At 40.6% G+C, this 21,580-nt stretch overlaps 1 protein-coding gene across 1 annotated transcript in view; it reads right to left on the bottom strand.

Moving 5' to 3' along the window:
* Positions 1-4,553, bottom strand: part of Dsg1 (desmoglein 1) — a 33,346-nt gene extending 28,793 nt beyond the window's left edge. Inside the window, exon 1 of the mRNA XM_028886566.2 lies at positions 4,298-4,553. Within this exon, the coding sequence (XP_028742399.1) occupies positions 4,298-4,345 (48 nt within the window). The 5' untranslated portion in view covers positions 4,346-4,553. The remainder of the gene's footprint in view (positions 1-4,297) is intronic.
* Positions 4,554-21,580: the final 17,027 nt, after the last annotated feature.

Below are 21,580 nucleotides of genomic sequence, written 5' to 3'. Positions count from 1 at the left end.
GAGTCAAAGAGTTTCACAAGCAGCAATCAGCTGTTAATTTGTAGGGATGTGATTCTAATTAGACAAGTATGAAAGACTGTACTCCACGCTCATAGAGCAATTAAGAGCATGGATCACCAGCCATTGGCATGAGAAAGGCTGGACCTGTCCAGGTACATTACAAGAGTTTGCAGGCCAAGCATAACTAGAATGGGCGGCATGACCCAGTACCCTGGAGGGTGTTAACTCAGCGGAAGGAGCAGAAGAAATCTAAGCACAATGCCTCGCAGATCAAGCTTCCTGCCTGTATGTTAAGCAATGTCTCTTCTTATGACACCAGATGTTCGGCACCAGAGTCCTTGTTAAACGCAGAGTAGAGAAGTATCAGAAAGTAAGTGACATGCACAGGGACCCACATGTCCTTTGTCATCATCCGTCAGCTTCTTCCAATAGCTGCATCTTGATGCATCCCTCCAGCATTTGTGTGCTAGCTTTTCTTGTCACTGAAATGCCTTCTACACTGTCACAGCCCTTATTAAGTGAGGATGGAAAGTGGAAGAGGAAGATTTTACTCCTAGATTTCCAGTGAGTAAAGAAAGCTTCTGCAGCCGGGTGGTGGTGGCGCACGCCTTTAATCCCAGCATTCAGGAGGCAGAGCCAGGCGGATCTCTGTGAGTTCAAGCCCAGGCTGGGCTACCAAGTGAGTTCTAGGGAAGGCGCAAAGCTACACAGAGAAACCCTGTCTAAAAAAAAAGGAAGCTTTTGCCATTACCACATCTGCAGAGATAATCCTGCTTAACCAGAGGAATAGAAACACTTGATTTCATTCCCTATAAAATTTTGGTCTGAAATGCTCTCCTCTGCAGTGCACAACAATTTAATATATGTACAAGAAAGCGTCAGAGTCCCTTCAGGACTGTCTTCTGTTGGGTCTATACCAGCAGTTTAGTACTTTTCCTGGTGTCAGTGAACTTCAGTACTTTCTTTTTTGGTGTCAGTGAATGTAAATAAGAGAACTTACAATGTCAGGTTCAAATAAAGAAAGTTAATCAACTATGTCATAAATGAGTACCATTTTAACTCCTGTTCGTATTCTTAAAAAGTTTAACAAAGCTCAAATTGTAGGGCTAGTTTATTGGGTGTTAGTTAATTGAATGAAGTAGTAATCTCATAAAATTATCATAAAAAGAGTAAACTAGAGCCTGGTCTAGTGGTGCGTGGCTGTAACCCAAGCATTTAGGAGGCTGAGATAGGAGGACATAGAGCTTAAGACCAGCCTGGGCTACTACATAGTGAGTGCAGGCTAGCCTCGGCTGCAGAGTAAAACCTTCAATCAAAAATCTAAAATGAAGAAAAATCCAAAACTATGATTAGCATCATTTTTGTTAACAGATAAAATAAGTTTCTTCTCTGTTCTTAGAACTTAATCTGCAGAATGTGCCTCTACAGAAAAGGATGTCATCAGATTTGTGCTCATGTTTAACGGAGTAGTCAGACGTGGTGACTTTGCAGGTGATTTTCCCAGCAGTCCCCAGAGTTCTCAGATCTTACTGTGCTCCTTCTCACGGAGGTTAAGGACTTCCTTTCATAATCATTACATCTATCTGCACAGATTTTTTTCCTGTTTGATGCACAGGTATAACACTGTTCTCTGGCAGGAGAAAATTATAACTACTTCCTGCATATAGATAGATGGAAAGATAGATAGATAGATAGATAGATAGATAGATAGATAGATAGATAGATAGATAATAGGAGAAGGAAGGGGAGGAAGAGGAAGAAGGGGAGGAGGAAAAGGCAGAGAAGAAAGAGGAGGGGGGAAAGAATCAACCCATGCCTTCAGCTTGTAGTGCTGTAACAGATGTGAGTTACCATCTGTCCAGTAGAAGTCTGGATTGGTAGAAAGCTCATACAGTAGCCTTGATCCCTTAAGGAGCAGCTTCTCTGCTTAGTCTCTGTGGTCTACCTTACTAATTTGGACAAAGCTTAAAGCATCCACTTCCACATGTGCTGAGCAGGTCATGCAATATACCACCAACACATAATTGCTAAGCTCTCTAAATAGCTTTATATGAAAATATTATTTTAAACATCTTAAATATATTTGCATTTTTCTAAATGTATTTCTACCATGTATTTTCATTTATTGACTTTGAGCAGTGAAGACTATAAAAACTTTATTTATTTATTTATTTATTTATTTATTTTTAACCTTTTCCTTTGATAAAGAAAAACACACTCAGTGAGACTAGAGACAGAAGACTGGGATTGCAAGTCGTCTGCTAAAATTAGTAGTGAAAATAGGACCTTCAAAACCTTCAAAAGTGAAACATCTTACCAAAAATGCTGTATTAACCTGAAAATAAAGTGTTTTAATTCATTACAGTAAAGCTTTCTAAAGATGGGCTGGCACAGTGGTAAAGGGCACACACTGCTCTTCCCGAGGACCTGAGATCAGTTCTTAGCATCCACATTCATTGACTCACTATTGCCTATAATTCCAGCTCCAGGGAACCCACACATTTGTTGCATACATTTACACAGACTCACACATACATACACCTAAGTGAAAACAGATAAATATTGTAAGGCATCTGAAAAATTTGTGCTGGATTCCACAGTAAATATGGCCATAGACTCCCCCTCTTCCCAAGACTAATTCACAGACACAGACTGCTGACAGACACAGACACACACACGCAATCCAAGCTTAGAGAGTAAAGTACAAATCCTCAGAAGTTTCTCTCTCTGGGCTGACAGTTCCATGAGAACTTTGATAAAATGATGTATTTTACTGATGAATGACTAACCAGGAAATAGCTGTTTGGAGGAATTTCATAAGATGCAATTAATTAGAAATAATCACAGAAATCAATAAATAAAGAATTACTTATCAATTCAATAAAAGCATACAGTTGTTGGAACTGCATTAATGGATGGAAATGCTACAATAAGCCAAATTTATATGAAATTAAAAATTAAAGTATTTGATTATTTAGCAATAGACAAACATTCCTGTGGTCAAATGATCTGCTATATAATACTCATTGATCTTTGCCATAGCCCAGGTTGTGACATTAACTGAACCTAAAAATCCACTAAAAAGCCTATAGAATAAAAGTCACATTTAAAAGGCAGCTTAGAACTAAAGCCATTGAGAGTCATTTATAACTACATGTTACTGCTCACAATTCCCTTGCCCTTTTATTATTCACTTCTGGGAACTGAACTCAGGACCTCATGTATGCTAGGCAAGTGTCCCACCATTGAATGACATCCCCAGCCCTATGACCCCTCTTGATGAATAAACTGAATTCAAATTAGCCAGCATATAGTAAACCAAAACTCTAACTTGTTACAATACAAATTCAACATTCCAGTTCAAAAATTAAGCAAGTAAAAACAGATAAGAGCCATATCCTGCCAAACCTGGAGGGGGATTTACCTGGCACTTGCCCTTTAAGATTACATTTATCCTACTTTGAACTTTGAGAAAGACTATGACTTTAAAGCTTACTGCTGAACATTGATATATTGGTGTGGCACATTTACCAACTCAAAGAGAAAACGAATGACCCATAGAGGGGCGACAATAAATCATTGCACTGCATGGTCTGACCATCAGATGTGTGGCTTCTGTGCCACATCAATAATTACGTTTACCCCTTAGTTATGCTCATTCCCTCACCTGCTCTATTAGTTACAAATTTCCTGTACTTGCAGTTTTTGACATTAGCAATGGCATTTTAATTCAAGTTGCAAACAGTGTAGGGTTTTGGGTGTTAGTTGGATGGAGTCTGACAACATCTGGAAGGGAAGAGGGTACTAGGACGGTGAGGCTCATCACAACATCTGCAATCCTAATGTATATGAAGTCTTTCATGGCTTTAAAACATGCCATCACTCTGTCAATCAAAAGACCCAAAGAAGGGGAAAGTGTTTAGACTGAAAACTCAGACACACCTGGAATATTTAGTTCAAAAGCCCCATCCCCGCCAATGAGAATTTGAACAAGCAAATACAGCAACTTTAGGACTTTTTTTCAGTTCAATATTTTCCCAGAGTGACCAATCGGTATCTGGGATGTCAGAGACGTGGTATGATGAGTGGACTCTGCGGCATTAATATGATCTGGAGTCTTCAATTAAAGAGAGAAACACCACTTAAAATCCCAGTTCATAAAAAAACCACCTTGTCATTAACATAAACTTTTAATGGTTTAGCAGAGAAGTGTCTGCAAATAACATTCTCTGAAAAGGCCTTCTCGGTTATGCTGAGGCTGGAGGGTGAAGGGTGGCTTCCAGCAGAATCCACTTACCAGGAAAGTGAGCAGCGTGGCAGCTGTTCTGAAGGAGTGCCAGTCCATCGCTGCCGCTGGCTTCTGTTACATCCACGACCAAGGGAGTTTTGTTTGTTCTTCTCTGCTCTTTTCCTTTCTCCCACTCAGCTGGTGTCTGATTAAAATAATTTCCTAGTAGATGTTCTTACATGCAGGCTTTGAGGTGTTTCTGCCTTCCACTGGGAGAAGGAGGGAAGGTACGTATAACCAGTCTGGATCCCCACCCTAAAAACTTGGGCTGGTCTCAGTGAAATGCTTGACAAGATCATCATTGCTCCCAGGTAAAAACCCAGGGACACACCCTTCTGCCAGCTGGAAAGCTGCTCTCTATGGGGTAGGATGTGCCTCTCTACTGAAGGCTTTTGGTGGCAGACAGTCAAAATGGTCAAAGCACAGGGGGCTCCTGTTCGTGCTGAGGGCTCCACATCGGCTAGAAAGTTAGCTCCTTGTCAGATTGAGAAGGAGAGTGTATCTGGAGTGTCCGTGTCGTTCATAGGCTTGCACAGCTTATGTTCAGAGCCAAACCCTCAGGTCACAGTAGAAAATTATAAGCTTTTCATTTTAGTAGATGTTAGGAAAGGTGCAGCTATTTCCTAAGCTCTTAAGAGAAAAAATTGCTAATGATTAGTGACGACTTTTTTTTAAAAAAGCATTTCTGAACAGACAAGACCCTTACAATCATTTGGTTCTCTGTGTAATTCCTTTCAGTGACCTGTTTAAGTCCCAGGAGGCCTCTATTTTCTCTCTATGGATGTTTTTTTCTCCGTCTTCAATTTTCTCCTCTTTCAGAGTCCGTCCTTTGAAAAGACAGTAAAGCAAACTTGAAAACTGAGCCCAGGTAGATGTAAAGGAAACAACCACAGCCCCCAGTTAAAATCCTGTTGAGGTCCGGTGTTGAAATACTAATGAGAAAACAGCAGATGTACTCCAGGTGAGGTGGGTTAAAAGTCAGTGACGATTCCCAAGCACAGGGCCAAGACTACACACTGAGCCAATTAGAACACAGGGAAAGGCTGCCCACACATGTAGAGCTGCAAGAGCCTGAGGTTAGCAAGAATGTTGACCCAGACGAGGCAACGTTCAGAAACTCTCTTGGGATATCTTCTCTTAAATACTGTCTCAGGAACCCTATAGGAGCTGGATATCGCCAGCGTTTGCTATGGCACGCTGAAGCAAGACCTGTGTGATAATATGTAGATTACTGTCAGAGAATGCTAAACATATCCCAGAACAGAGAGAGCTCTCTGGGGGCCAGTCTACAGAATGTTGTCATTTTGCTCTGGGTATGCGGCAACGGTTACTTGACAGTGGTTTGAAATGTCACATAACTCATTGTAGCACTCAGAGGGGTGGATAAAGGGAGCCTGTGTGTGCAGTTAGTAAAAATGCTTGTGGTAGGGATTGGCTGGTGTGAATAAACAACGTAAGAGAGGAGCAGACAAAATTCCTCATTAGTAAATGGGAATGTGAGTATCCGTCTATGACACTCCAAACTATGACTTAGTTTGAACAACGCGTTTGTAGGTGGATCACGTGGCCAGGAATGACAGAACACTCACTGGGCACTGAAGGCAGGAGGACCGACTCTCGTAGGCTGTCAGCGACAAGAAAGTGGTCTATCCACCTGGAATTCTGGGCTTGGTGCCAGGGAGCGCATGGACCTCCTTCATCCATTGAATTATCTTTCCCTGAGCCCATCCCTGGCTCCACCCTAACTCAAGGCCTTGTTCCAACAATCCCAACCAACCAGATGGTTTGGGGGGCAGCAACTTATCTAGCAGCTTTTGGGGGAGGAGTTAGGGTGGAGCCCCAATCTTTCTGAGTAATGGCAGTCTCAACAGGAGAGGAGCTCCATCAAGCAAAGTGAGGCGGGCGCTTACAAGTCATCCTTTCTCTTCATTGGCCTCTTTCCTCATCTTTTCATTTTCTCAGTGCCGTCTAAGTTTCGACAACGCAGATATAGTCACCGCTCTGTCCAATACGGAGGCCACTGACTGTTAACTGCCTGATGAGCATTTGAAATAGGACCATTGCAAGGTGCATTTATTTACTTCGTATGTAGTGCAAATATATGTATTTGTACGTGTGTGCTACTTTTATTCCCATTTCCAACTAGCACTTAATTTTTAAGGCAAAGTTTCTTTACATAGCCCAAGCTGGCCTTGAACTTAGCACCTCCTTGCCACAGCCTCCCTAGAGCTAGTCTTGAAGCTGTGTGCCAAAGTGTCTGCTTATCCTTTCATTCCCCTTCCTTTCAGGAATTCCCTGAATCGTAGGCCCAGATGCTTTCCTGCCTCTTTACTGCTCCTGTGCCCTGATGCTGAGAAGATACTTTTAAGCAGACTGCGAATCTCTTCTTCCCCCTCTTCATGTGTTTCCAGTTCTTCCAAGTGGTCTCCTTGTGGTGGCCCCTTCCTCATTGTGGTGTAACTGTTACGCAGTTTGCATCTGTACATCACCACACATTCCAAACCGCCCCTCAGTGTTGGTGACTATGTATGTGAGTTTCATTTCATAGAAATTTCATGAAATTTGGCGGGGGCAGAGGGTATTTTTGAGTTGGAGTTCCCCGAGTGAGCTGACCAAGTTTGACAATGGGATCAGAATTCTGGTGAAGGGATTTTCTTTTAAACCCCAGAATGTTACCTTAAAGGGATGACATTTCCGCATTTGCTCAGCACTTGGGATAGCATAGCCCTTTCTTGGAACACACACACACACACACACACACACACACACACACACACACACACACACAAAATCCTTAAGGGTAATAGATTTTACTGAGCTTGCATTCTGTTGGCATAACTAACAGAATTCACTGCTTATCTAAGTTCGTTTGCAGAGTGCTTACAGCTTGGAGGAACCGTTGAGAATGTGCCACTTTGACATATGCGAACCTCTGACTTCAGTATGGGTCCAAATTATCCTCCCCAGCCCTACACATTCTCTTATGTAGGACAGCTGAGGGGCTTTCAGCTACAGTGCTGTGTAAACCCAGGCGGTGGTGCAGGCCTGTAATCCTGACATTCTGTCATCCTCAGCTACAGAGTAAATTTGTGGCCAGTTCATAAAGTTTGTTTTACATCTGTACTAACTTTCCAGGGATAGAGTGTTTTATGTTGCTCAAAATGAGATGATGCCTTAATGAGTTAGTGTCATACACAACGATATCCAAAAGATGCATCTCTGCCTTATATGAATAAAAGTGCAGTTTTATGCTTATTAGATCCCTGGTTTAACAAAGCTGTTTTGGTAGTAGTTATGGGGATTTTCAGGGAAGTTTAAACAGGATTATTAGAGAATTAATATAAGGTTTGCTAGGGTAAGTCACAATACATATTTATACACACACACATATATCATATATGCTTGATTATGAAAAGAACTCTTGTAATAATGTAAATTCCTGATCATTCAGCAGTTAAAATAGATGAAATAAATACAGTAAAATGTTAACAACTATTAATGCTCAATGGTAGCATAAGGTATTCTCTCTGATTTGTTTATTTGAAAGTTTCTATAATAAAATAAAAGTAATAGAGTAGAGTAGGTGTGAAAAATTACAAACATAGATCAAATTTGGCTCTCAGACTGTTTTTGTCTATAATTGGAATGCCACCAGACTTACAGTTTCTATGGGTAATTTTATTCTGCATAGGCAGAGTGAGTTTTGTAGAGAGCAGGGTATCTGAAAAGCTAAAAAATATCAGTCTAACCTTTATTGACGGTGGTGAATGAAATCTGTTCAGAATGGTTTTCATTAAGGTTTTGAGAACAGTCTGTGAAGAGGTAAACAATTCGCTTCAGTTTTTTTTTTCAGAAATTATTGTCTTTTTAAAATTCAGTTCCACCATTTCTTAGGACTATTATGGACCTACAGTGGTTGTGGGGGAGATAAACACAGATCACAAAAGTTCCCATTTATTTCCCATTGGTTAGAGTGTGAACTGGTATAGCCCCTGTGAAAATCGGGATAGAAGTTTCTCAAAAATCTAGAAATAGACTGACCCTATGACCCATTTATACCATTCCTGTGACTTGTCCCAAAGGACCCTCTATCCTGCTATGGAGATGCTTCCCATTCACGGTTATTGCTGATCTTTTCACAACAACCAGGAAATGGAAATAGCCTATGTGTCCAGCAGCTGATGAATGAATAATGAAAATGTGGTACACATACACAATGGAGTATTACTCAGCTGTAAAGAAAACGGAATTGGGAAATTTGTAGGTAAATAGATGGAGCTGGAAATAACCATTCAGAATGAAGTAACCTAGACCCTGAAAGACAAAAACCTCATGTTCTCTCTCATACATGGATGTCAGCCTTGAATCTTTAGATATGTGGGCTTAAACTGGAGTACATGTAGAAGTCAGAAAAATTAGTGAGGCCCATTGGAGGTGAATTTTATGGGAGAGGGATAGAACACAGGTGGTATGAAGAGGAAATGGGAATAATAAATAGATCATGAAGGGCTAAATGGGGTAAGAGGTAGGAGGTAGGAGGACAGGTTAGAGGAGGGAGTATGGGAAGGTTTTAACACTTAAAACCTTTGAAAAATCCATATGGAAATCTATTATTTTGAAGACTTCATATATATATATATATATATATATATATATATATATATATATATATATTAGTAAGGGGACAATGCTTCTCATAGACACCATAGGCTATTAAATGAAAAGCCTAGTGCTTGAGTCTCTCATTGACACCCCAAACTTTCCAGGCTCTTTTCGTTGCTTTTGGTTAATCCCCAGAACTTGATTGTAAGACCATAATGCTGAAGACATCACATACTTGGACAAAAAGACAATGAGAACTCAAGCTGGTACTGACATCGAAGCCTCATGCCCAAATGCCTAGATTTCATAGTGCTGGGTGTTCTACACATATTATGAGGGAAGAAAAGTCATGGGCAGTCTCACCGGCCAGCTGCAAACACTGAAAGCTACAATAACAACTGGCTTGACAGAGGATGCTCTGGTTCAATACCAGCACGAATTACATTTACAGCAGTGACTATGGTGGTTAGAATGAGAACCGCTCCCACAGCCTCAGATGTTTGAATGCTTGGTTCCCAGTTAGTGGAACTGTTTGGGAAAGATTAGGGGGTGTGGCCCCATTGAAGGAAGTGTGTCAATGGGGTGGGTTTGAGGTTTTAAAATCCCATGCCAGGCCCAGTCTCTGTCTCCCTGTCTCTCTGTCTCTCTGCCTCTGCCTCTGTTTTTTTTTTTTTTTTTCTCTCTCTCTCTGCCTGCTTGCTTGCCTGTGGATCAGGATGTAAGCTCTCAGTCCCATGTCTGTCTGCTTGCTGCCATGCTTTTTGCTATGATGATAATGGACCAAACCCTCTGAAACAGTAAGCAAGTCCCTAATTAAATGCTTTTTTTAAATAAGAGTTGCCCTGGTCATAATGTTTTTTCACAGCAATAGAACAATTACTAAGACAATGGCAGATCAGTTAATTGCTGGATTTAAAATCTGCTCCATAAGATGGAACTCATGTTGGTATCAGTAACTGAACCAAAAAACCTGTGACTTGAAAAGTCTGTAAGTCATAAAACCTAATCCTTTTATTCTGCAAAATGGCCATAGTAATAAACTGTCCCCCCAAGTTCTTACCTTTATACCTATATATTAGTGCATCTCTCAGCCCTCATCAAGGTAGCTTCCTTTTGCAGTAGATGGCCATTAGCACAGAGACCCAGAATTGGCCATGTGTGGAAAATAAGAGACTATGGGGCAGTCATTTCTAAATAGGATATCTATATCACACTCCTCTTTCCACATTGTTGGGAGCACAGTATAAAGGTCCTTGTGTTCATAGACTTCCAGACAAACAAGGAATGTTAAGCTCACAGGATTGTCTTACCAATGGGAAAGATGAAAAATGTGTTCTTTTATCCAGAAAGCTGAGAATTGGAAGTGATTAATAGCCTGATGATCTGTGCTCTTTGTTGGGCCAAGCCACATCAAGCTCTTACAACCAAGACCGGAGGTGGTTAGAAACCTAATTGACCCTTACAGTCAGGGGTTCCCCAAGGTCCCACAACTAGGACCAGGAGTGGCTAATAGCCCAAATGACCTCTATGCTATCTGTAGGACCAAGACCAGACCAGACCCTTAGGCCCTTAAGCTAGCACAGGTAGTCTATCTCTAGAACACATCTTCTTGGAAGGAATGACATGCACCCTGAGTTGAGTGAATAGGCTTCCTTGTGCACTAAGGATTGTATTACACCAGGATTTTTTCCCCCAAATTATACTGGGCTTAAATGTGTCGGGAATAAACCTCCTGATATCAGACTCTTTAGAAGTCTTGATCCAGGTTCTTGAAGTCAATCTGACCCAAGTTTTCATTTTCATTTCCTTGCTGTTCACTTCTCTGTTTGACACCTGCAGAGACACCTCACCAAGGCACAGAAATTATCATGGAAAAAGAAGTTGAAACATTGTAAGGTCTAGAAGTAGTAGATGTCTGTAGCGAAACAATATCTTCCAGATATTCCAGGGCTGTTGTACACATCAGCTCACAGTAGCTATGGCTGTAAGCATAAGACCTGAACATGATCAAGCCATCCAAAAATCCCCATGAGGACATTGGAGGGGCTCCTAAAACCCCACCCCTAGCTGAGGACCTATTGGCAATTGATGGCTGCTGGGGGAGGGAGAGTCTGTTTTCTCCAGGGATACAGTCTCAGGGAGGTTACCTAAGCTCAAGTAGAGTGTCTTATGTTCAAGAACACACAGGCAGCTCCAAGCAGACTCAGTGGATTAAAAAACAAATCAAAACAAAACAAAACAAAACAAAACAAAACAAAACAAAACACAAGAAGTTAGGAGAGATGAGTGGTGGAGTAATAGAAGAGGAATTGGAGGGGAGGGAATGGATGTGGATTTGATGAAAACATGTTATAAGCATGTATGAAATGATCAAACAATAAAAACAAAATTTAAAAGGTTCTCATCACAAAGATGATGGTAATTTGTCTAGATCTCAAATTTCCCTTTTAAGATAATAATTTCCATATTAAGGAAGATAGATGAAGAAATCTACAAGGGAGATTTGGGGTTTTCCACGATGACCATGCTCACAACAAATGGAGAACAAAGGCAGAAAGGAATTTTTATTTCTCAAGCCATTAATTGTGAGAGGTTGGTGAGGGACAGAGCAGGACCGACTATGAAGGGTTCTGATGGCCCTGCTGAGGAATGAGTGTGATGCTCTACACCACAGAGATCCACTGTCAACATCACGTGTTATGAGTTTGTCCAGTAAGCTTTGTGAGGAACCGTTAGAAAAGAGACGCTAGGGAGCCACATTGGAAGCAATCATAATAGTTAAGGCAATGAGCCTGAGCTAGGAAAGGATGCTGGAGACATGATGGAGTTGAAGTAGATTATCCGAGTGGAGGCTACATGGGAGTAGAGGATAGGGGAAGTGAGGGTTTGGGAGGAAAGCTTTCTTTCTTTAGAAATTAGATGCAAAAGGAAGATAATTGATCTAAAGTATATTAACATTTTGTCACATTAGTCTTCCTGTCTATTTCTCCACATATGTTTCTTGTTTTGATTCTGTTAAAAGATTTGAATATAAGTTGAAGGTATCATGTTACTTTAATTCCAAGTGCTATACTTTGTATCTTTTAATAACAGACTTTTGCTGCATAATAATAGCCTAAGTGTCTTTGATGCAAGAAGTATCAAAAGAATAATGATGCTTATCATCCCTGGTACATTGACTGAAAAAGAATTCGCAAGACACATGAGCTCGTGGGGCTCCTTGGATGAGAATGTCGAAGAAGAGCAAGTTCTCACTCAGAGATTATCCACAGCTGAGAAAGAGCAAAAACAGAACTAGAAAACTTTGATGTTACTCCTCATTTTAAAATGAAAAGCTGGAATGCAAATAAATTGCATAGTCACCAAACTAAAACTTTTGTATCATAAAAGCAACCTTCTTAGTGTCACATTATTCAAGTGAAGGAAAAATAATTCAGTTATTAGATGCAGTGTATAATGAAAGAAACACATGCCACTCAAAGTACCAACTGTAAATGTAAAGTACTTCATAGTGAAGTTAAAAAGAGTGCAGAGCTCATGTGATGAAACTTGAAAATTTCCTCAGGGATATGGAGACAACTTGGATTAAAAAAACCAACAACTTTGCTTTTGTGCAGAGAAACTCAATATTATAAGCATACCCCTAAGTGCATACATGTGTGTAGGTGTGCTTGTGCATGTGTGTATTAAGAAATGATCTCCTGTCTAAAAAAAGACAACGTGTTAATGCTGAGAAATATGACTAGGCTCTTGGAAGGAAGTTAGTCTACTCCTTATACCAGAGAAATCTCCAATAGAGTGAAGATTTTGCTGAGAGAAGCCTACTCTATAATCCCTGGAAGCTCAAACCAGACTAAGTCCCAGCATGGGGAGGGCAGGTGACATGAGGTCCCACGCCTGTCTGAGGAGCTAGGGGCAACTGAGAGCCGCTGGAGGCAGAGTCAGGAACTGTGTAGTCCCTGCTAAGTTGCTGCTCTCCACATGGGCAGCACAAATTTGGACCTGATGGATAGAAAGACATATAAAAAAGAGGATACAAAGTTGGGTGGGTAGGGAAGTGGGGTGGATCTAGGAGGAGTTGGGGGAGGGGTGAATATGGTAAAAAACATACACAATTCTCAAAGAATTAATGAAGGGTTTTTAAAAAATAGAGAAGATGCCTGTTATAGGAGAAAACAACTGAGTAAAGATTTAAGTACTTGAAGTACTTTGAACTGAGTACTACCTGTGCCAACCCGGAACGCATAAAATAAAAGGCTGGTGACTTTTGCCAAGATGGAAGTTGAAAGTCTATCTGATAAGTAAACATTAGCACAGAAGAAAAGTGGTAAATTAGGGCAAGACCATTTACACGTGTAAAATACAAGGGTCCGGTTTCCATAACACAAAATGAGCACTTGCGAACCAGTAAGAAAGCCCATGATCCAACCAGAGCAGGAGCTGTAACTAGAGCGGCCACTCAACAGATGTGCAGTGACTAACAGGCAGACGGAAAGATGGCTGACCTCAGTCAGAAACATAAAAATAACACCGACAGACAACAAAACAAACAAAAAGTGTTTCACCAGTCAGACGAGCCTTTGACATCAAAACATTAGACAATACCTTTTGAGGAAGAGGATAGGAAACCCGGGAAGCACCTCTCTGCAAGTGAGAATTTGTGTTGGCTTAATGTGCTGGGCTGGCAATTTGACAAAGTCTAACAAAAATTAAAAGTGCATAAGCACTTTGTTGCAACAAGCTTTCAAGATATATTTTAATTGTGTGTGTGTGTGTGTGTGTGTGTGTGTGTGTGTGTGAATGTGCACAGAAGCCAAGGTGTCAGATCCCCATGAAACTGCTCGATGTGAGTGCTGAGAAACAAATTGAGGCCCTCTGCAAAAGCAGCATGAACTCTGAAGCCCCGAGCCATCTTTCTAGTCCTGGATGCAGCAATTTTCATGCTCTGAACTTAGTCGCAGGTATAGAAATTCAATAGATTATAAATCACATGTGAGAGTATTTGCTGCATTGCTGCTGATAGAATAGTGAAAAATTGCAACAACTTACATGCCAATCACATCAGAGTTGGCAGAGTAAACTGTTGGACATTTGCATAATGAAAAAACTAGGAGATACATCTAGGTGCCAATAGAGGAAGATGTCGAAGTCATAGTAAGTGTGGTAACTGAGACAAGATGGAAATGAAAACTATGTTATGGATACATATCTATAGATGCCCAAAACTTGTCTGGAATTTTTCACATAGATCTTCATATAGGACAAGGAAATGCTTAATTTTATACCCTTTCAAGCTATTTTGATAGTTGAAAACACTCTTACTTTATAATAAACAATGAAAACATTTTAGGCTTCATGGCTGTCATTCTGGTGTGGTGTAAGCCTACAGTCAAGTTGAATGACCATCTGCAACAGAGAGGTATTAGAAGACTGTCAGTTGAAACGCACTAATGAAATTGCTCAGTGGAAGAGACTGTCTAAAGAGGGCCTAGAGAGAAAGGCAGAAGATAGTACCTGAGGGGGAACTCCTCCCTACATTTGCTTGGAAAAAAAGTCAACACAGAAGACAGAAAAGCTGCTGCAAAGAAGTGTTTGAGCCAGTTCTGTTCCATGTAATTCAAATCATAGTCAGGGCTTCAGCACAAAAGGCTTCTAGAGGAGTCCAGAAGATCAGAGAAACATGAGAACAGAGCTATCCCCCCTCAGTGTGTGTGTGTGTGTGTGTGTGTGTGTGTGTGTGTGTGTGTGTGTGTACACACTTCAGTGTATGTGTGCAGGTTGCATGTGTTGGGAGGGAGGCCAGAGATCCACATCCACTTTCTTCTCTTACTGCCCTTCCCTTTGTTTTTGAGGCAGGATCTCTCCCTGAACTGGAACTTGCTTGTTTACTCTATTGGCTGGCTGGGAGCTCCCTGCACCATCTCCAGCACAGGGGTTACAGAGATGGGCCACCACACTATGATCTCATGTGGTTGCTAGAGATGGAACTTAGACCCTCGTGTTTGTGCCGTCACCATTTTATCTCCCAAGCCCTTCCCCCAGGTCCCCAAACATGAACATTTTCCTTCTGAGCTTTCTAGCTATTGGCTTTTTGTTTATCTGCTCCTGTATTTTCCTTAACCAGTCATCCAATGTGTCCTTTACGGCTTGGTTCTCACTCATAGTTTCCTCTAAAGTGATCTCACACAATACCAACTTGTAGGAACTGCATCAGAGTCAGCCTTTTCCCAAACACCAGACCTCTACATCTACAAGTTTCCTTGATAGCTTAGAATTTGCAAATATAATTGGAATTCAGTGGGTTCAAAACTCATGCTCCCATCATCAGCACTGGGCAAATGGGGTTGAAGACAGCCATCTATTTGTGTAAGACAGAAAGAAGCCCAGCAAGTGCTATGAATCTTTCTCTTCTTACTCTTTCAGTTTTGATCCATCACCAAGGTCTCCTGATTTTTCATCTAAAATATCTCAAGTAACACCCCTTCTCTCCATTTTGGTAACTTAACTAAGCGATTATTTTCCTTCCCCTGGGTTGTTGATATACCATACTACCAGGTCTGCTTCCACTGTGGTAAGTATGGATCTTTTCACCATGCTAGTGACTGCAAGTAATGTCAAAGAGTAACCCTGAGATGACCAGTTAAAAATCTAGCAATTAAAAAAACCTCACAGACCTTTAGAATAGAGGGAAAGAAAAGACTTTGGTCTCAGGTATGTGGTGTGTTGTTGTCTAGTACCAACTTATACTTCATTTTTATATCACGTAAGAGTGACCATCACCTTGCTACAGCCTCTTTGCAATTAGTATAGAAGCAGCTTATGTTTATATGTTTGATTGCTTAACATCTATACTTTCTACTGGACTGTTATGCGAAGGTTCTAGAAACAAAGCAAATGACATTGCTTTGTAAATACTTTTGAATTAATTGACAAGTAAACAAAAATAAAGTGAAGGTTCAAGAATAAAGCATATGTGTTTCAAATTTTATTGAGAAATATGAGCAGGTGAAATTAAGTGCCTAGAAACAACAAACAGATTTAGTGAATTCTAGAACTATCTCGGATAATGAGAGGGTGGACTTTGGAAAGAGTGCCCCCACAGCTGGACTAAGGGCTGTTCTGGGAGGCAAAGAAAAGGAAGTTATGAATGGTCGATGAGTGGTGATTAGGAGACACGAGGCATGAGGTCTCCTGGGGTAAAACAGACATCAGATGTGAATGGGATCTCCAGGACAGCAGACTGAGGCCCCAAACCTTCACTTAGAGTTCACATGCTTGGAAGTCGGATCTCAAAAGATTTAGGGTGTGGCTCTGGGAACTGGTTTTTATGAATGCATGAATTATGGTCTGGAGCTGTGTGCATTCTCCCTGAAGTGACCAGGTCCTCAAAGAAGCTCCTCCCTTCCCTTGGCTTGTCTTGCATGGGGACCTAGTAAGTGTGCAAAATATATCAGTTAAATTAAGCTCCATTTTTTAGAAATTGACATCCTGTTCTTGTAGTACTTATTTCAACTCTACCTCATGGTAACCTCTGTACAAACTCAACCTCATTACAGTTTCTTGAATGAATAATTAAATAATTAATGTTCATTAAATCAACTGCTTTCTCATTACTTGGTCTCAAACAATGAGATAGGTATGTATAACATGTATATGTGCACTGATATTTTATATAACTTTTCTACTATTGATAACTTCAAGGATTCAGTTGTAGTTGTAGCGAGTGAGCAGAGGGTAGAGTCTGGCAATTATGACAAGGGTTACAACAAGAAACCAGAGAACAGGTTTTTAAAACATGTTTCTGGTTTGGCAGAAGTTTTTTTTTTTTTTTTTTTTTTTTCAACTCAAGCTACTGCAAACATCATCAAAATTCCATGATACAATCAGTGAGGCACTTTGAAACGCTGATGACTAACCTCTGCAAACTCACATCCAAGCTGTCCAACTTGTATATTCTGAGTCACAGAGTGGTGGACTTCCAGGCAGTGAGAAGACACCCAGCAGAATCTGCATATGGTCAGAGACATTAAGAATGTGACAGTAACGCCCAAGTCTGTCAGGATGTTGGGTCTATGTTTTACCATGAACCCTAACCCAAACCAAACTCTAACCAAATTCAAACTATACTTCACACTGGAGATATGGTAATAAATGTCTTATATAAAAAGCATATAGAAATTATTTCTGAGAATGTAATGGAAATGTGGATTTGGGGGTGGGGGACCAGATTTTACATCATTCAGTCCATCTTTTGAGAGAACGGGCCCAGGAAACTATTTAGATAAAGTTTCCATAATGAAACAGATGTCTTTTCAAATTTGAAGACCTTTGATGTGGGAACATGGTTGTTAGCAAGATGTGTACCACAATGTTCTAATGTGTGTATCAGAAATATCCTAAAAATGAGCAGAGACTGAAGACTCCGGAAATCTCTACATGATATGCTCTGGTTAGTTTACAGGATTTCTGACTGTATGGATGTTGCTCCTGATTAGAGAAAATCATCAGGTGCAGAGGAAAAACAGAGATTTTTGAATCATACAGAGCTGAGCTCCAGCCTGGGTCTTCCACTGTGAGGCTTTAGTCAAATCAATGAATATGTCTTGGTTTCCTTATTTGAAGAGTAGACATTAATATCATGTTTAGCAGGCAAGTATGGGCTCATGGGAATTAGATGAGGGGGTGAGAAACCATGATGAATTTGTGCAGCTTTCCGTAGTCCGTTGAACTGAACTGAAACATGAAAGGAAGTGAGAAGAGAGAAACCCATAGATGTGATTATGAATGGTTTTAGAGCCAAAGGGTGTCCTTGAACTTGATGATAGGTTTCCAAATCCCATGGTGCTCTCATGGTCTTTATCTTATTAGAGCTATCCAGAGCTGGGCTGTGTCCTTGAACAAACTCAGCCCCATTTAACCTTAGCCTCATTATCTAAGAATCTCGAAAAGGAGGTAGCAGTGGGGGAGGAGGGGTTTGGGGGAGGAGGAGGCACATAGATGGGGAAAGATTTGGTATGGTAAAGGTTGCCACTGACAGCCTGAGCTCTGTCAGCAGAGGCTGTCTGGAGTCAGGGTAAGTTATGTGCACTGTACCTCACCAAGCAGCATAGATGAGCTACTATTTATTAAGCACACTGAGCTAAGATCTTAGGATAGACGTGAGGCCCATGGACTCATTCACACAATCTGTTAGGGAAATACATGGGGGTCAAAGTGAATTAAAATGTTATGTGGCAAATTTTGGTTTTTGTTTTTGTTGTTTTTGAGACAGGGTCTCACTATGTATCTCTGGCTGCCCTGGAAGTTACTCTGTAGACCAGGTTGGCCTTGAACTCATAGAGATCTGCCTGCCTCTGCTTCCCAAGTACTGGGATTGAAGACGTGCACCACTATACCCAGCTAATGTGGCCAACTTTGTGATAGAAGTTTGCATAAAATTCTATAGGAAAAGTCAAGAAGGACCATTAAGCAGGGAGAAGGCCTCCCCAGAGAACTGGATGTTTGAGCCCTGTCAAGAGGGAGGATAAGGAAGTCTGTAGATGGAGATGGATGAGAGGAGGAGAATGTGTCACCCTAGAGAGAACAGTTGTACCAAGCTTGGCTAGTTGGGAGAGACAGTCTTGGTGCTTATTGGGATTAACGGCCCTGACTTCTTTATTTCACTGGCTCTCGCAAGTCAGCTTCCTTTTCCAGTCAGAGAGTGGGCTGCGAAGGCATCACAGGGATGGCATGCCACGTGGGCTGCCATTCTCTTCCCTACCCATTTCCTCACCAAGATACGCCCTCACCAGGTGGCTTTGCGATCACCACTAGCTTGCTCACAGCTGCCCACATCAGAGTTACTTTTCTGAAGGCCAAGTATAACTTTCTTGAGGCTTGTTCAATGGCTGCTGTGTGTTCATTTGCTAGGCATCTTGGGATACTCTATGAGAAGCATTTCCTCTTCAGCTCAGGTTGAGAACAGCAGTCCTAATGGTGAAGTTTCATGCCCCTTTTATTTATACAACTCAAATCCAAAATGTACCTTTAAAATCAAGAATTCTTTTCCAAATGTTTGTTTAAAGTTTATTACTGTTTCTTTCAGTCATGAATGTTCTGCTGGGGGAGGGGTCTTCTCAACCTGTATATGTGTGTGTGTGTGTGTGTGTGTGTGTGTTGGTGAATATATGTTTTTGATGTATTATGTAAAGCCCAGTGTGTTAAATATTCACTTTCCTTTCATGATTATATTTGCTTAATGTTAAGACTTTGAGATGGAATCAGGTATGTGGAAAATGCCCTTAATTTCAGCACTCAAGAGGTAGAGGCAAGCAGATTTCTGGGAATTTGAGGGCAGTCTGGTCTACATAACAAGGGCAGCCAAAGCTACATAGTAGAGAGACCTTGTCTAAAACAAAACAAAACACAACAAAACAAAACAAATAAGATTTTGGGATCAAGAAGGTTTCATGTGGAACTACACATCTCTTGTGAGATGTCTACATTTTTCTCTCTAATTCTAGAAATAAGGGTCTTTTGGCCTTGGATTCGCCAAGGATTCTTGGTAAGAATCAGTTTGACCTTGAGGGATGCATTAGTTCTTTAAAAAGAAACCTTTTCTGGCCCCATATCTTTACCCTCAAATTTCATTTTTCTTTCCAACTGAGTAACATCCCATTGTTTGTATGTACCACACTTTAATTATCCATTGATTGGTTGGTGGATATCTATGTTGGTCCCATTTGCTATTGTATATAGGGCAGCAATAACCATGGCAGTGCCATTGTCTATGTGGAAGGTTACAGAGACCTTAGGGCATTGCTCAGGAACATCTGGATCAGATAGTGTCTAATTTTACTGTTTTGAGAAACCCCCACATGTTCTTATGTGCAGATCTTAAGTGTATAAAGCATCCATGTGTGTGTTCAAATGGATGTGAGTGTGGATAAAGCCTAAAAATTTAGAAAGGAGAATAAGAGAGAGAGTTAAAACAGCTTATGAGGAAGGTTGTGGCTTGGGCAAAGGAATACATGGAACATGAAAAGAGAAAATGGGACTTGGGGGTTATAAGCGGGGATCAGGAGTTACAGAGGATGGGAGAGATTTGGGAAAGGAGAATCATTAAAACACTGAAAATGCCACAGTGACATCAAATACCTTGCACTACAATTTAAAAAAAATTAAAAGAGAAGATGTTGGTGCTGTGGGTTCAGAGGTGCAGACAGGGATGGCACAGCATGGTGTTAGTGAGAACACGGGTACTGCCTGCACTTCTGAGTGAGTGCGCCTGCTCTCCACCACACTCTGCCCTCACCGACACCACTTGGAGCAAGAGTCCTCATAGATTACAGAAACAGGAAGAGGAGCCCAGCAGCAGAGTGATTGGAAGTACTGGTAGGTTTGTAGACTTGCCAGTTTGTGAAACTGACCGTGCATTGATTCATGAAGAAGTTAAATCCCTACTGTTAGGTGCCATGCTACGTGTTGGGATTCAATGCACTTATGAGGACCTCACAGTCTAGAGAGCCTTGTTTCATATTTATATTAGTATAATTTACTTAATAAGATTTATAAGCCTAATAATTCAACTGGAAATTTGATGGGCTGAATTTATTTTAAGGAGCCTCTGATACCTTAAGTTGCTCCATCTTCAGAATCTAAATAATTATTAGATACAAATCTGATCATCTTCCATTCATGATTTTGAAGAAAACATCTTAGAAACACTCCCAAGTATTTTTAGGGTGTGCCTTCTTTGTAAAGTGCTGTAAAATTAATAAAATACTAATTAAATCAATTAGGTAAGACCTTAGTCACTGAGAATTTGCTTGACAGATGTCATTGTAATTTTGTGCTCAGTAAAAACTTTTATACAACTATAATGTCTATAAAATGAGAGAATTTTCATACATTAAAAATTGCAACTTCTTGAGAAAGAACAGGCACAGGAACTTAGAAAGCAAATGGAGGAAACACGGTTTTAAGTCAGATGATGAGGGCTGGGGGTGCAGTTCAGTGGGTAAGTGACTCCCTAGCACACACGGTTTCCTGGGTTTGACCCCATGTACAACATAAATTGACTGTCGGGCCTGTAATCCCAGCCCTTGGATGTTAGAAGCAGGAGGATTGTAAAGCTAAGGTCATCTTTGGCTACGTAATGAGTTTGAAGCTGGCCTGGGGTACATAACACTATGTTTCATTTAAAATTAATAAAAGCAATTAATAATGAAGGATAAGTAATTCATTAATATTGTATTTGTTCATTTCATGGATATTTGTTTGGTACCTACAACTCAATGCTCACTTAGTACAGAATACTGTATGGAAATTTGATGAGTATGAATGAAATAAGCTACTTAACAAAATACACAAATTAATTTCTACACAATGAATTTATTTTCTCCTTTATTTTATACAAAGTTGTTAGTATTGAGCTAAAATGTTATCAGTAGTGGTAGGTAATATGACCAGGTAAGAGTGTGGGAAACAGTGGCTGTAGTATCAGTGTGTTTTTGTTGAGAAAAACTGGAAGTTTCAATTTCCTCTTATTCTCTCTTTCACTTGATGTCTGAATTACCCTCTCCTATCACAAACTTCTTGTGATAAATTATAAAAATTATTAAACCTTTCTGGTATGGGCAACCTTTCCTATATAAGTATGGCTACGAGACCTCATCACTGAAGCTTTACAGCAAGTGGAAACCCATCACA

This window comes from Peromyscus leucopus, chromosome 19, assembly GCF_004664715.2.
Source record: "Peromyscus leucopus breed LL Stock chromosome 19, UCI_PerLeu_2.1, whole genome shotgun sequence".
In the NCBI taxonomy this organism is placed as follows: Eukaryota; Metazoa; Chordata; class Mammalia; order Rodentia; family Cricetidae; genus Peromyscus; species Peromyscus leucopus.
This window is presented reverse-complemented; position numbering and strand designations above follow the sequence as displayed.